General features: G+C 38.8%; 1 protein-coding gene across 2 annotated transcripts; it reads left to right on the top strand.

The window, feature by feature from the left end:
* The first annotated feature begins 3 nt into the window (after positions 1–3).
* On the top strand, positions 4–13,133 carry LOC110057022 (glycylpeptide N-tetradecanoyltransferase 1-like). Of its 2 annotated transcripts, XM_089284684.1 has the most exons (12): positions 4–457; positions 2,367–2,491; positions 3,205–3,296; positions 4,483–4,599; positions 5,349–5,519; positions 6,150–6,258; positions 7,686–7,757; positions 8,140–8,178; positions 8,353–8,412; positions 9,575–9,742; positions 10,506–10,643; positions 11,269–13,133. In XM_089284684.1, exons 1-12 carry the CDS (start codon positions 73–75, stop codon positions 11,287–11,289), a joined length of 1,497 nt encoding a protein of 498 aa, XP_089140810.1. In that variant the 5' UTR covers positions 4–72; the 3' UTR covers positions 11,290–13,133. The 2 variants fall into 2 exon arrangements, with proteins under 2 accessions (XP_089140810.1, XP_089140809.1); XM_089284683.1 differs by having other exon boundaries at positions 10,506–13,133.
* Positions 13,134–13,876: the final 743 nt, after the last annotated feature.

Below are 13,876 nucleotides of genomic sequence, written 5' to 3'. Positions count from 1 at the left end.
ACATGACATCTCACTATTTGGGCATGATGGGAAGGAATTGCTTGAGTGGAGACTGGGTCAGACACATGTGTCATGCTAAAGATGGCGGACGGCATTGGCAGGGACGAATCGCCAGAACAAATTGAGTCTCTAGACGAGCATAGAGGCGACAAGGAAGTCCCAGATCGCGAAATTAATGGCGATATCGAAGAAGAGCCTGCGAAAGGAAGCCTTCAACCAGCGTCTGGGGGCTCTAAGAAGAAAAAGAAGAAGAAGAAAAAGGGCGAAGTAGGAAGTGAAACTTCACCGGAGTCTTTACCTAGTTCGGCAGTAAACTTGCAAAGCTTACGGCAGCTGCAGAATTTACAGAAGAGTTTCGAACTTTTGCGAGCCGGGGAAGCGAAAGCCCCCAGGACGACAGAGGAGGCTTTGAAGAAGACATATCAATTTTGGGATACTCAACCAGTTCCCAAACTAGGTGGGTTTCGTTAGGTTTTGTTTCAACTCGTTTGCAGCTGGATTCCGAGTAATAATTGGATTTGATTTGTTGTTTTATTGATTAGCCTCTGCGCACATGCCTCATGTATAAGGAAGATGAGAGGTCAAGTCAATGCATGACACCCTTTTTGTATTCCAGACATGGTTTGTTTTTTTTTCCTTTTCGCGGACTTTAATTGGCTTTTTATTTTCTGTTTTGTTGCTAAGAACGTTTTTGACTGAAAGTTTGCTCGATCACAAATTACTAATTAAAATGTAGCTACCAAGTAGATCAGTTTTGAGATCATTGTTTTTCAAAAGCTTCCCTAGTGTCACAGTATCAATTCACATGGAACGAACATTGTTCAGTAATGTTGTTGAAAATAACTTTTTCCTTGTTGCCCACGTGGATGTGTACAATACAGTTTAGAGAAAGTTTATGGAATGGAGAACTTTACAGTTTCATTAAAACAGGTGATTGATTTTTCTTATTCAGCTTACAGAAAAAAATAACGCTAGTCTGTTGACAAACTTTTATTTCTTCCTATGAGTTATTTTTTTCAAGCGTGCAAGCAATGCAAGAAAATTAAACGAAAGGAAAAGGAAAATTGATTTGAATCTCAAGATTATTGTTTCCAGAGGAATAAAATGTGTCCTGGTATCCTAGGAGAATAATATAACAATAATTTTGTAATTATAGCCCAAAGCAGAGAAGATTATTTTGAGGGTCCCCTATACCTCTTCTGAAAACAGTTTCACGCAAAAGTAATTGGCATTTTCATGCATCATGAAAAATTCGAAAAACAGCTTCACATTCACAGAAAAAAGTAAGCAATCACGTTTCACGCGAAAATGCAAAGGCTAAATCAAATTCTAAATGCAAATTCTATTCATGTTTCACAAAACATACAAATACAATCATTACAAAAATGTATCTGGCAATACTGAAATGTACCACAGTAGATATAGCTGCACATGGCCATGTTTTGATAATTTCAGACTCTCTCGTCGTCAGCATGTCTAGATCTTTTGTGGATTGGGTATTATGCATGTACAGTGCAACCCCGTTAATACGGACACCAAGGGGACATGAACAGGTGATGACATGACAGGTTACAGGAACACTATCTATAAAGGTTGACAATGCAGACTGCAGCTAGGTCATGCACGAGGTCACCAAGCAATAAAGATGACAATATGAATAAAATATGCAAATGCTACCTTCGTGAAGACAAAAGAAAGAATCCAAAAGACATATTACACTTTGTTGACATATTTCAGTTATGACATCGAAGCGATGGCTGAGCAGACATCATTTAAGGCTGGATAGAGTGTGGATACTGACAGATTAACTCACCTTTTCCGCAGAACCCTCCATTTTCTGTCTTTTCTCGATCGGAATTGCGTGATACCCCGCGTGTGTGACACAGTGTGACAGACTAGATTCTAGGCCCTCCTGGTTCACTGTTGCTGTGGTTAGTTCTCAGTCTTCCATCCTCACACGTGTCGAGAGATGTCGAGAAAGGCAGGCCGTCACGCTTTTTACATCCAGTTTGGTGTAGTTTACGAGCTTTTATGAGACAAATCTCCAAAAATGTGAAAAATTATTCCCACGAAAGTCGATGGTTCACAAATCACGCGAAAGTAAATGCATTTTTCATGGATCACGAAAAAATAGAAAACCAGTTTCCTGAGGACGGAAAAATACAGATTCACGAATCACGGGAAAAAAATCCTCATTCATGCTTCACACAAAGAAAAAACGCCCATTCACGCGTCACAAAAAAAGTAAAGGGACACCAAGGGGACATGAACATGCATATCCCCTATACAATATTCGAATTAGTATCAATCATATTTAACTAATTAATAATGTTGTTGTAATTAATATACATTTTGTGTTGTGTTAGATGAAGATGTTAATGAGTGTGGCTGTATTGAAGATGACAAGCCCATTGAAGAGCTCAGGAGAGAGCCTTACACTCTCCCCCAGGGGTTTGTGTGGGATACCCTGGATATCAGTGATGAAAAAGTGGTTTGTACAGCTCTGTTTTTACTTATTTCTACGTTTATAATGTGGTAAAGATCATAGTTACGTCAATACACTCCTGAAATGGCTTTGCAAGAAACCACTGTCTGTAGGTAATTGCGCTATCAGGTATTTTAGGCACCATTTCCTCTAGGCATGTCTCATAGAGAGAACTGGCCATCCAACTTCGTTCCCAGGGAGGTTAAGTGGAGTGTCAATCACAATCTGAGAACTTCAAAGCTAAGAAAAACTTTGCCTTGATGTTTCAACTGGTACTCATTATTTTAACTTGAGGTTTATATTTTAATGCAAAACTTGGACTCGAAACAACAACTTGAACTCATGAAATGGTCAGACTCTGGATCTCACAGGTGTTTAAGAACATTAAGAAAACAACCCTGAGAAAATATGTGCGCTGATTGGTGAAAAATTCAGTAATTCAATAGGAACACAGAATGAGCATGAGCTGGTGACGTAATGATGGCATAAGCAGTTCTCTTTGTTCCTATCAAGTTATAGAAACACTTGTGGAAGTTTGGGAGAGCTTGAAAAAGCTGTGGAAACATTTACCTGCCGGTTTGTGTTCCCACAACATTTCTTGGTCTCCCAAACTTCCACTGGTGTTTCTATGACTCGATGGAAACACGATACATATTTTCTATTTCTTAAGTGTTTAATTTATTTGTTTAAATTTTTTTATATATTTGTTTTTGTTGCAGTTAAAGGAGCTTTATACGTTACTGAATGAAAACTATGTGGAAGATGATGACAATATGTTTAGATTTGATTATTCCCCGGAATTTCTTTTGTGGTGAGTGCTGAATGTCGCAATTTCTTTTGGTTATTAATAATTATGAATCAAAATATATTGCCATGAGTAAATTGTGAATGCTTTAAAAGTGCAAAGCTAGGGATATAGACCATGTGCATATTATGACATTGTAAATTTTGAGGCTTTGTCTACATGCACAATTAACAATTATTCCACAAGTGTGCATTGGATATAAGAAGATAGATACATGTACATACTTCTTACTAACCAAGTTCGAGGTCCATACTGTAAGTTAGGGACCAAGGTTTTTCCTCTTCAATTAATGGCCCAAGCGCAAGGTACAGGAGAGTACATGTATGGCCCGCTAAATTGACCAATCACAGCGTGCATACTAACTGGGAGATATAATAATAGAAAATGATGTGCATAGTCTCAGGCTGGCTATAATCATCTGATATTCAACAAGTGTGAATGGAATATTTATTGTCGTATAAAAAATATCCCCAAACTATAGAAAAATCAAAATCAAAATACCCCAAAAATTATACAATCATATATTTAGGTTAAAACCATATTTTAGAGCATGGTGTACATGTACAGTAGTTGCACATGAATATACCATGATGACTAAGCCAATGAAATCTCTTGAATTGCATTTATCCAGTTTTTAACATTTTTCCATTATCTTGATTAAGCTTCTTGGGTAATTATTTCAAATTCATAAACATTTTCACAACCCATGTTTCCCTTGTCTCCATGATTTTCTAAATTAAAATGAGTTTCTCTTGTGCTATTCATTTACATTCAATTACTGTAATTCCCTTTTTATGAGGGAGAGGGGGTGGATTTATTTAACTGTGATAATTTTGTGGCGGCACCTATTCAACCTGACATGCTTGGTGGAATTAAAGGGCAGTTATTAATTAATTTACAGAAATTAGCACCCCTCAGTTACATGATACTGTTTGTTCAGTTAAGGATACTCAACTCTTTTAACAAGTTTTACTTTCAATGATTTTTATTCTTTACAATGATGTTGGATACATCAAAATGTCAAATTACGTTACTCCTTATATTTCTTGTTAAACGCTTTAACAAGCAACTGCTGACCATTCGATCACTTAGTGTTATGTACATGTTAATAATTGATAATTTATAAAATGCCATACATAATATATTTATTTATATATTTTAATACATCTGAATGCTTTGTTACACCTTGCAGGGCTCTGAAGCCTCCTGGCTGGAAGCTTCAGTGGCACTGTGGTGTACGTGTGGCAAGTAACAAGAAGCTTGTGGGTTTCATAAGCGCTATCCCAGCACACATCAGGGTCTATGATCAGTGAGTATGGGATTGGAAAATGTGTTATGTTTAGGACTGTTATAAAACCAAAAAATTACATAGTACCATTAAGATGCTAATGTAAGTATTTAAGGATGCACACTTACTCATGTGGTAAAAAACTCTCAGGGTTGATTAAAACTGTATTGATGGTACATTGTTCTGGCTTTTATTGAAAATTCTCCTTCGCAATTTCCATATTATATTTTATTGCCAAATGAGGCTTAATGCACCAATGAATCTACACAGCAAAATAGAGCATTGTTAAGTATTTTGGAGAAGAAGTACATGTACATGTATTGGATTATAACGATGGAAGTTTATTTCAATTCATCAAATTAGACGGCCAAGAAGTCTGCAACTGCCAATTTTGATGTTTGGAATCTCTTTCTTAATATTCATCTTAATTTGGCAGGTTTTATTACTTTGGTTTATTTTTTCTCTGTCAAATTGTCCCTTTATTTTTAAATAGTGCTTACTCTAGGTTGTGTTTTCATCGTACAAAATTTTTGGAACTTTGGGTGAACTGACAGTTCTGTTCCACAATCAATCTATTCTGAGCAACAAGAAATAATTTTGTGTCGTAAAAAAGCCTTGAATGTCCTTCAATTTTGTTGTTCTAAATCTGTACTTGTAAACCATGGTTACTGGTAATCAGAGAGTGTTGTAGTCTTGTAGAAGATCTCAAGTGTGTCTGACTAATGCAACCCATTTGGTTACAAATTTGCACTCTCTCTCCCTCTGTCAAGGACTGTCCTGATGGTTGAAATTAACTTCCTTTGTGTTCACAAGAAACTTCGATCAAAAAGGGTAGCCCCTGTATTGATACGAGAGATCACAAGGAGGGTGAACTTGGAAGGAATCTTCCAGGCTGTTTACACTGCTGGCGTAGTGCTGCCCAAACCTGTGGCTTGTTGCCGGTGAGTACAACATTCTGAACTCCACGTTAAATGATTACTTAATCTAATTACCTAAATTACATTGTATTGCACTGCATGATGCAAAGAACTACACATCACTATGCTCTTACTAATAAATGCTGGCAATGTGACTCCACCTGTAACAGGGATACAGCTAAGGGCGGGCTGCTGGCTAACTTCACCTGCCTGGGCTGAAGAAAACTGATTGAAGTTGCTCATGACGGTTTTTAGAATTTTTTTCCTTGGGTAAACTTTGAAGCTGCCAAGGCCAGAAAAGCCAGCTGGGCTAGTTAATGAGCTGGCTTACATATAAGTAGTGCTTTTTTAGCTACATCCCTGTAGTAAAATGGTGTTGAACATGCAATTGGCTTTTCACCTCCTGATTGGCTGTATTCTTCAGTGCATGTTATAAATTTTCATTTTGAAGCTGCCACATCATTTTGAAATATTCTTGCAGCCTCCTGAGCTTTCAAAAATCAGCCGCAAAAATCTTACGTCCGACAGTCTTTTGTGCTGTGTTCAATTCATTGTCAAAAATACGGTAGCATCTACAGTTACCGGTATGTCTTACATTCTACATACATGTACATAATGTACATGTTATGTAATTCTTTTGGTTTTTTTTTTTAGGTACTGGCATCGGTCTCTTAACCCTAAGAAACTTGTAGATGTCAAGTTTTCTCATCTTAGTCGGAACATGACCATGCAGAGGACAGTGAAACTCTACAGATTGCCTGATGTGAGTCATTCAAGCAGAGATTTTTCATTACTGTTATGTAGCTAAGAAAACAGTCTCCCAGCTAAGATTTTCATTGAGCCGGTCACCATTTTTTTGTTTGTTTGTTTGTTTGTTTGCGGGAGATCTGGAACAAAATTTTCGTCCTCAATCTTTTGCAACACCTTGAATGCTGGCTATCAAGCTGTGTGTTTACAAGATAACACTGACTCAGTACACGGAAAGAGAACACGCTAAACAAGTGCTCAAAACAAAATTTTATTTCAATTACTTTACTTGTTATAGTGGCACCAATACTCAAGGTAGTAAGGAATTTATTCCAAACGTTTCATTCAGATGGTTCAATATGGTTCAGATATCAAATGATTGTAGGCGCGTAACCTAAAAACCGTTCATTGTCCTTTACTGAGTGATAGCCTGCCAAAGTCCAACCAGTGATCACCTCTTTGTCAGCTGGCGAATTTCACCTGCAGCTGGTGCTTAGCAACAAACCTGGCAATGCTGTTTTCTTCTGTCTAGATGACAGTACCCAAGTTTCAATAATGACCAACCTAGCTTTTTCAATAGACCTGTCAATGCTTGTTCGCAACTTCAAAGCACGATAATTGTTTATCAAAAACTCTAAATGCATGTTGTAAATTATAGAATCATCAAATCACTTAATAACCGAGGGCTTTTTACATTCCTGCAAGAGACTGACAAATTTCTATTACTTGTGAAGCCCTCGCAACATCATGAAGAGACTAGTAGGACTAATCTAAATGATGCTACAACATGAATTACACTCTATGTCATGTAATTCAAGCCTACTACAAGCATGCAGCTGTCATGTATGGCTCTAAAAATGTCAGAAAATGTTTTAATTGAAATTTTTTAAAACATGATAAATAGAATGAATAAGAGAAAATCACATCAGCCTTAGCTGGTGTTCATATGGCTCGTCTGTCCAGGTCCAATCAGAGTTTAGAATTGTTGGCTGTTTTTTTAGGAGGGAGGAAAACTGGAGAACCCAGTAAAAAACCCTCCGAACAAGCCAAGAACCAACATCAAAATTGAGCCACATATGACACTGGGCTGGAATCAAGCCTGGGCCACATTGGTGGGAGGCAAGCCCTCCACTACTGCCCCATCCCTGCTCCAAATGTTGGAAAACCTGAGGACAATGGTAGCCTTATAAACCCTTAGCCCATAAAGTAATCAGTTGGTGGTACAGGACGTTACAGTGTGTCCTCTAAATCGGGAATTAGAGAGGTTGATAAGTTATCTGAGTTACATCCATCACAATGGAAACAAGCTGAATATGTGATCTGGTAGTTTCTGTTTGGGTTGACTCCTGTTGTGGGAACTTTGAAATTCTTTATTTTCTCAGCTTAGTTGTTGCCAAGTGGCTAGGAGTGATGAAGTGAATTTAATGTTTGATTATTTCACAGGCCACAAAGACTCAGCGCATTTTTGTACTTACAGCTGAGGATATGTCTTCTGCCTTTCAAAAGACAACAGAGGTAATGATTGTCTTAAGAACAACTTTTGATCAAACTGTATTTCTAAAAATTTTAGATATTAATTGATATATACACTGTAAATTGGTTCATTAACAAATTAAAGTGGGCATTTTATTCATCTGAGCTATTGGCAGTAGATGGCATCACAAATTGTCGAGGTCACCTTTTTCTGTTGCCCATTGAATAGATTAATGACAATTGCAATTTACTTCTGAGATCTGAGCATGCAGGGCCTTCATAAAAAGTTCAGGCACATTATAAAGCTTCGTCTTTCCTCCAACTTACTCATGATGTAGACGTTAATGATGAACGGTTTTTTCTGTCACAGTTGTTGTAAAATTAATTATTTCTTTTCTTTTCTCTTTCATTTTATGCTGAGTAGTATTTGAAGAAGTTCAGCTTGGCACCGGAGTTCTCTGAGGTAATGACTCCATGACATCCTAAACAAATATTTTGTCGGTGAACCCGAGATTTATAGCAGAACATCAGCCTTGTCCTTGCATGATCTCTTTTTCTTGCTTGTAAAGTCCGTGACTGATTCCTCAATTCCTTTTATTACAATTGAGAGTGACTGAGATTTTTGCTTCCCTTGCAGGAGGAATTTAAACATTGGTTCACGCCACGCGAAGGCATTGTGGACTCTTTTGTTATCAAGGTACGTTTTGTTTCGAAGGCACCTTTTTGAGCCACGCGTGCTAGTAAATAAGTGGAAATGACACGGACATGAGGCACCTGGGCACTCAATCTCGTTTCCAAGGTTTCTCTTCCCAGGAAGAAGATAGACCCTGGGAACAAGGTTGCTATAGGCACTTACAAATTTGCGTGTGGGTTGTCAAGTGGTGTGCAGTGATATATTTAACCGTAAAGATGAGTTATCTGTTATTTAGGCGCATTTTTTTCAGAGTTCTTCAAGTCACCAGTACTTTGAATTAGCAAGTTGGTTTTATTTTCAACTGGTGAATGCAGTTGAATTGAAGGGTTAGAGTTTATACAGTGAGCTGTGATACAGTTACTCTCCTTTTCACATTCACTTTTTTCTTCTTTTTTTTTTCCGTGGGAGAGGGAATGCTTTTATTAAGCTGAAATGTGCACCATATTTGGACCAATCTGACTTACCAAAGTAACAATAATCTGAAAATGTACACATAATTAATTATTATCGAAACTTTTTTATGTATCATAATTAGCAATTATTCCATGAGCATGCGTTGGATATGAGCTGGTAGATAGCCAAAGAGCCGTGTAGCGCTGAGTTGAATATAATCATATCATAAAATGCTCTTAAAATAGGGAAAACTAAAATAAAATAGAAATGAGAACGCAGTCACGCGTACACTTACCATATTCGTAGAGCATGGTATGATGGCACATAATCCATGATGGCTAAGCCAATGAAAACTCTTGAATTGCATTATCCAATGATCCAGTTTTTAATAATTTCTATTTTTCAATCATCTTTACAAAGATACTTGATAGTTTGGGTGCAACCAATTATGTATATTTAGTATAAATCTACTAGCATTCTATCACGAATGCCATTATTTTACTGGCTTAATGCTACTCGCTATCTATTCTGTGACAGATTGCGAGTAGCCTAGCAGTGTGCGCTTGGTAACAAACTGACGGCCGCTTCTTTTCATTTTCGAAGTGTCTGTGAAGAGGGTTTAGATAAAGTTTTGAACGACTAGTAGATTTATACTTAAAAAGATTATTCGTTCTCGATTTCTATGCGTGATAGTTGACTCGGGCTGTGCCCTCGTTAACTATCAGGCGATAGTTAAATGGACAATTGTTAAATGGACATTTTGTGTTCACAGGACGAGGAAGGCCAAGTCACTGACATGATCAGTTTCTACACATTGCCATCAACAGTGATGCACCATCCCGTACACAAACAGCTCAAGGCAGCTTACTCATTTTACAATGTCTGTCACAAGACTCCGCTCATTGATCTCATGCAGGATGCTTTGATTTTGGCAAAACAGGTGAGCAGTAGGCCAACAGGCTGCTGTTTGTTGCTACCCTTTGTGGGCGGTAGCCTGCGAACAGGCTCCTGGCAAGGACGGAAAAAAGCAATTGGCGAGTGCGAAACAGATGAATGAGCGAAGCGATCGGGGCGGGACAGGGCTCACCCGAGAGCCTGTTTGAAGACTATGTGGGTGGTGGACTGAGGAACTGTGTCAGGCGTGGATTTTAGCCAAGTTTAGACATTGCAAGAAAATGGCCAACAAACTGAGTGAAATATAAAAGAACCAATTAAAACAGTGAAGGAACATTTCAATCACATAACAAATGCGAAAGAAGGTACAGATGGCCAAAAATGGGAGAAGATTAAAACGGATGGCAATGTGGGTTGTTAAAAAAAGTGTTTGGCTGAAGAGTTTCGAAAGTTAATCTCGTTTGTTTGTCGGCTTTAATTACAACGCCTGTGAGACATATTTGTTTGTAATGAAGATATGGTTTTGTCATTTAGATCCACAGAGGTCATTTCTTCTCGAGTATTTGGCAAAACTTAATAAAATATGCTAACTCAGCCGTGACACAGTCCCTTTAAGGGTAGGACAGTGGATTGTAGGAAGTGCCAAGACCTTTCAAATTAAACCCTCCGCAGCTTTTTGTGTGCTACTGTTTACAATGTATTATGCTGGACAATGTGGTTCTATGTTATAAGTCTTTGAATGAAACCTTGTTGTGTCACCATTCAGATCAAATCTATTGAGCATTACAGGGTTGTGGTTTGACTTGCAGCGTGGCTTTGATGTGTTCAATGCCTTGGATCTGATGGAAAATAAAGAATTCTTAGAAAAGTTGAAGTTCGGCATCGGCGATGGAAATCTGCAGTACTACCTGTACAACTGGAAGTGTCCGTTCATGGAACCTGCAAAAGTGAGTCAAATAGCACTGGAGTATATTCTGCACGCCTGTAATGCACGGCAATGTGCGAGTCTCCAACGAGAGGTTTTGAGCTTTTAATTTGTGGGGTGGGATAGGCCGGAAGAAATCTGAGATTAAAGGGGGCGGAAACTCTATGGATTGCGGGGAATTCGAGAAGCAGAGAAAGATAATAATACCGAAAAAGCACCTGAAGGACGGACTTGTCAAGGAAAAAGCAATAACCGGAGTAAGGGGTATGGGAAGCGGGAAGTTAAGATCTCCCTGCCCCCCCCTCCAACACCCCCTAGATCTCCATGTACCCCTCCCTCCTTGACTCCCCTAACTAAATGCCCCTTGCAACATGTCCTTAGCTTTAAATACTTGTTCTAGTTTGTTTTTGTTTTTGTTTTTGTTTTTGTTTTTGTTTTTGTTTTTGTTTTTGTTTTTGTTTTTGTTTTTGTTTTTGTTTTTGTTTTTGTTTTTGTTTTTTTTTCTTGAGAGTGATCTGTTTCACTTTGTTAGCTGAGAGCCAAGCTCAGTCTGTTGTTGGGGTTTCTTACTACGCAGATTTTCATGATTTTATTTTGAAGGAAAAAAAATTAACAAAGTCGTAACAGTGTTGTAATTCTGTCGCTAGGTTGGACTTGTTCTGCAGTAAATATGTTCTGAATCAACGCGACGTCTACATTTGACTGTCAGGAAATATAAACTTGACGAATTATATCATAACATCCAAGGCTAACTGGATAATGAAGGACATTCCATGAAGAAAGTCACGAAGTAGGAGCTTGCTCGACGCAAGCCGTGCTGTGTTACTGTATTTCGACCCTAGTAATATGCCGGCTGGTGATTCAGAATGGACTTCAAGAAAACTGTATTGAATAGTAAAAATACGCTGCATCTAGGAACAAGGGAAGTATAACAGACCAAGGCGGACATTTTAAACAAAAAAAACCGTGTGGCTATGTGCGTTTATTACTTTCAATTTTTTTTTAGATTGGAGCGATTTCAATTAAGTGTCATAAAACTAAAACCAAAGTTATGTCTCTGGCTAATCACAGTTACACAGCCAATCCAGTGAACCAATCAAACGCGTTGCAAATACATGTGGCCGAAGCAAAGCGTGGGAAAACGCGTGCGAGCGCGTCACAATTGGTTTTGGTTGTACTCAGTTGCGATTGGATTACAAAGTGGCGGGAGTTTTTTAAGCCAATCGCTTGGCGTAGTGACGCAAAACCAAAGCAAATGCCAATTGCATTCGACAATCAAATGAAAACCGCTCTATTGGTGTAAAGGTATAAGATAGTTTTTTTTTTTTTGCTTTTGTTTCGGTGATATCTAGGTGCTGTGTAGATTGTGATATAGGTTTTTAAAATTGAGTGTAAAGGTTTCGAATGAAAAGTGATGTACGATGAGCATTTCACGTTTACGGAAGGTGCTAGGCTATGCTGTGTTGTGGAGCTCAGATTTCTCGTTTTGTTATCAAAACTCAAAATTAGTTACGTAAACAAACAGAGAAATAGGGATGGTCAGAATTAGCCAAGGTAATGCAAAATTTCCGACGTCAAGAACAGCTGTCTCCAGCAGAAATCAAATTTAGGTTCATGTATTCTCTAGCGAGGATTTTTGTTATTACGCGAGTAAAACATTTTAAAGCTCAGATTCAGTACTTAAATAGGGAGCTTAAGCTAACCACGACGACTGCAACGAGAACGTCACCAAGCAAAAGGTTTAATGAGCAAAACAGTGGCTGTGTACATGGCCTACAAGTCTTTGTTCATTTCTTAGCCGTCCTCTGCAAAACAACAACGTGAAATAACCAAGTTCTGCGTCGTCTGAGGAACGCGGATGACGACGACTAATTTCTCGTATTTCCATTTGGAATTGAATGCTGTTACTGCATATTTAGCCTGAGCACGTTTTTAGAGCCATAGGCGTACTGAACAGATCTAGGCAATCGCGAATTTCGCTGATAAAATGTAAATGTATTTTTGACTAGGCGTCGTCCTCGACGTCGTCCTCGTTGTTGCTTAAGCTCCCTATTAAAAAGAAAGGTAACACTCGCTTAAGGTAGCGTGACCTACTATGAGTTTGCGTGACCTATTGTGACCAAGTGCGAGTCAACGTGACTTACTCTGGCTTAGCTTAACCAGTTGTGATTTTGCCCTGTTGTGATTTAAGCTACTGTTACTTACATGTGTACGTAGCGTGACATATTGTCTGTGGCTTTGCGTGATGTACTGTGACATAGCGTGAGTTACTGAGGTTAGTGGTTCTTTGGCTAAGCGTGACATCGGTTGTGGCTTAGCTTGTCATCGGCTGTGGCTAAGCGTGACATCGGCGTGGGTTAGCGTGACATCGGCTGTGGCTTTGCGTGACCTAGTCTCCTTCGAAATGCATCGTAATCGAGCTAACAAATTTACTCGACAGACATGCACTGACACAGAAACTGAGGACAAATCGTTCACATGCTAATTAATAAACGTTAGAAAAAAGAAAGAACACGGTATTTTAGGTGTCTGTAGAATATGAAAATGATTGATCCCTTCGACTTCGTCAATCTCTAAGGGAAAAGCCACGCTCGTATGGATCGTTTTCACTCACGTGGCCAGCAGCCATGCAAAAATATTGAAACAAAAGAAAGTGTTTAACATAAGAAAAGAGTTCGACTCCTACGGGGTTGGTTTGGTTCACCAACATGGCCGCCGTTTCATTGTTTTGGGACACCAATATGGCTGCCGTGACGTCATGCGAAAACACTATAGCAGAAAAGAAGAGAAGACGAAAGTGTGGACCACATATATATGATATTGGCCGGCTGGGAGGTCCGTGTAGCGAAAAACTGTGACCGAGGTCTTCAAATTCTGATCGAGGCCGCAGGCTGAGGGCAGCATTTTCAAGTACGAGGTCACAGTTTTTCACTACGCGAACCGATGACAGACCCTGGGAACTAAGTTGAATCCCGGCCGCGCTTTCAGAGCGGTAAAACGTAATAAGCATTCGCGAGTTTTGGCTGCGCGCCAGGCTCCCAAAATCGAAGAAATGGCGGGAATTTCGTTCATCTTTTAAACAAAAGAAGTTACGAACTTTCTTTAATTTGCTTTTGTCATTTTTCTGGTAGGCAGCAACATTCTAGCGTCACTAATGGAAAACTGGTGTATTGTTTTCCTGGGGAATCAATTTTTTTCAGACAAACTTAACCTAAAGAAGGTTTCCGAACTCTGCATTTACCCGCGGTGGACACA

This window comes from Orbicella faveolata, unplaced genomic scaffold, assembly GCF_042242905.1.
Source record: "Orbicella faveolata isolate gen_17 unplaced genomic scaffold, um_ofav_v1 contig_13, whole genome shotgun sequence".
Lineage (NCBI taxonomy): Eukaryota > Metazoa > Cnidaria > Anthozoa > Scleractinia > Merulinidae > Orbicella > Orbicella faveolata.
The sequence above is the reverse complement of the archived record's forward strand: the minus strand, read 5'-3'. Positions and strand labels throughout refer to the sequence as shown.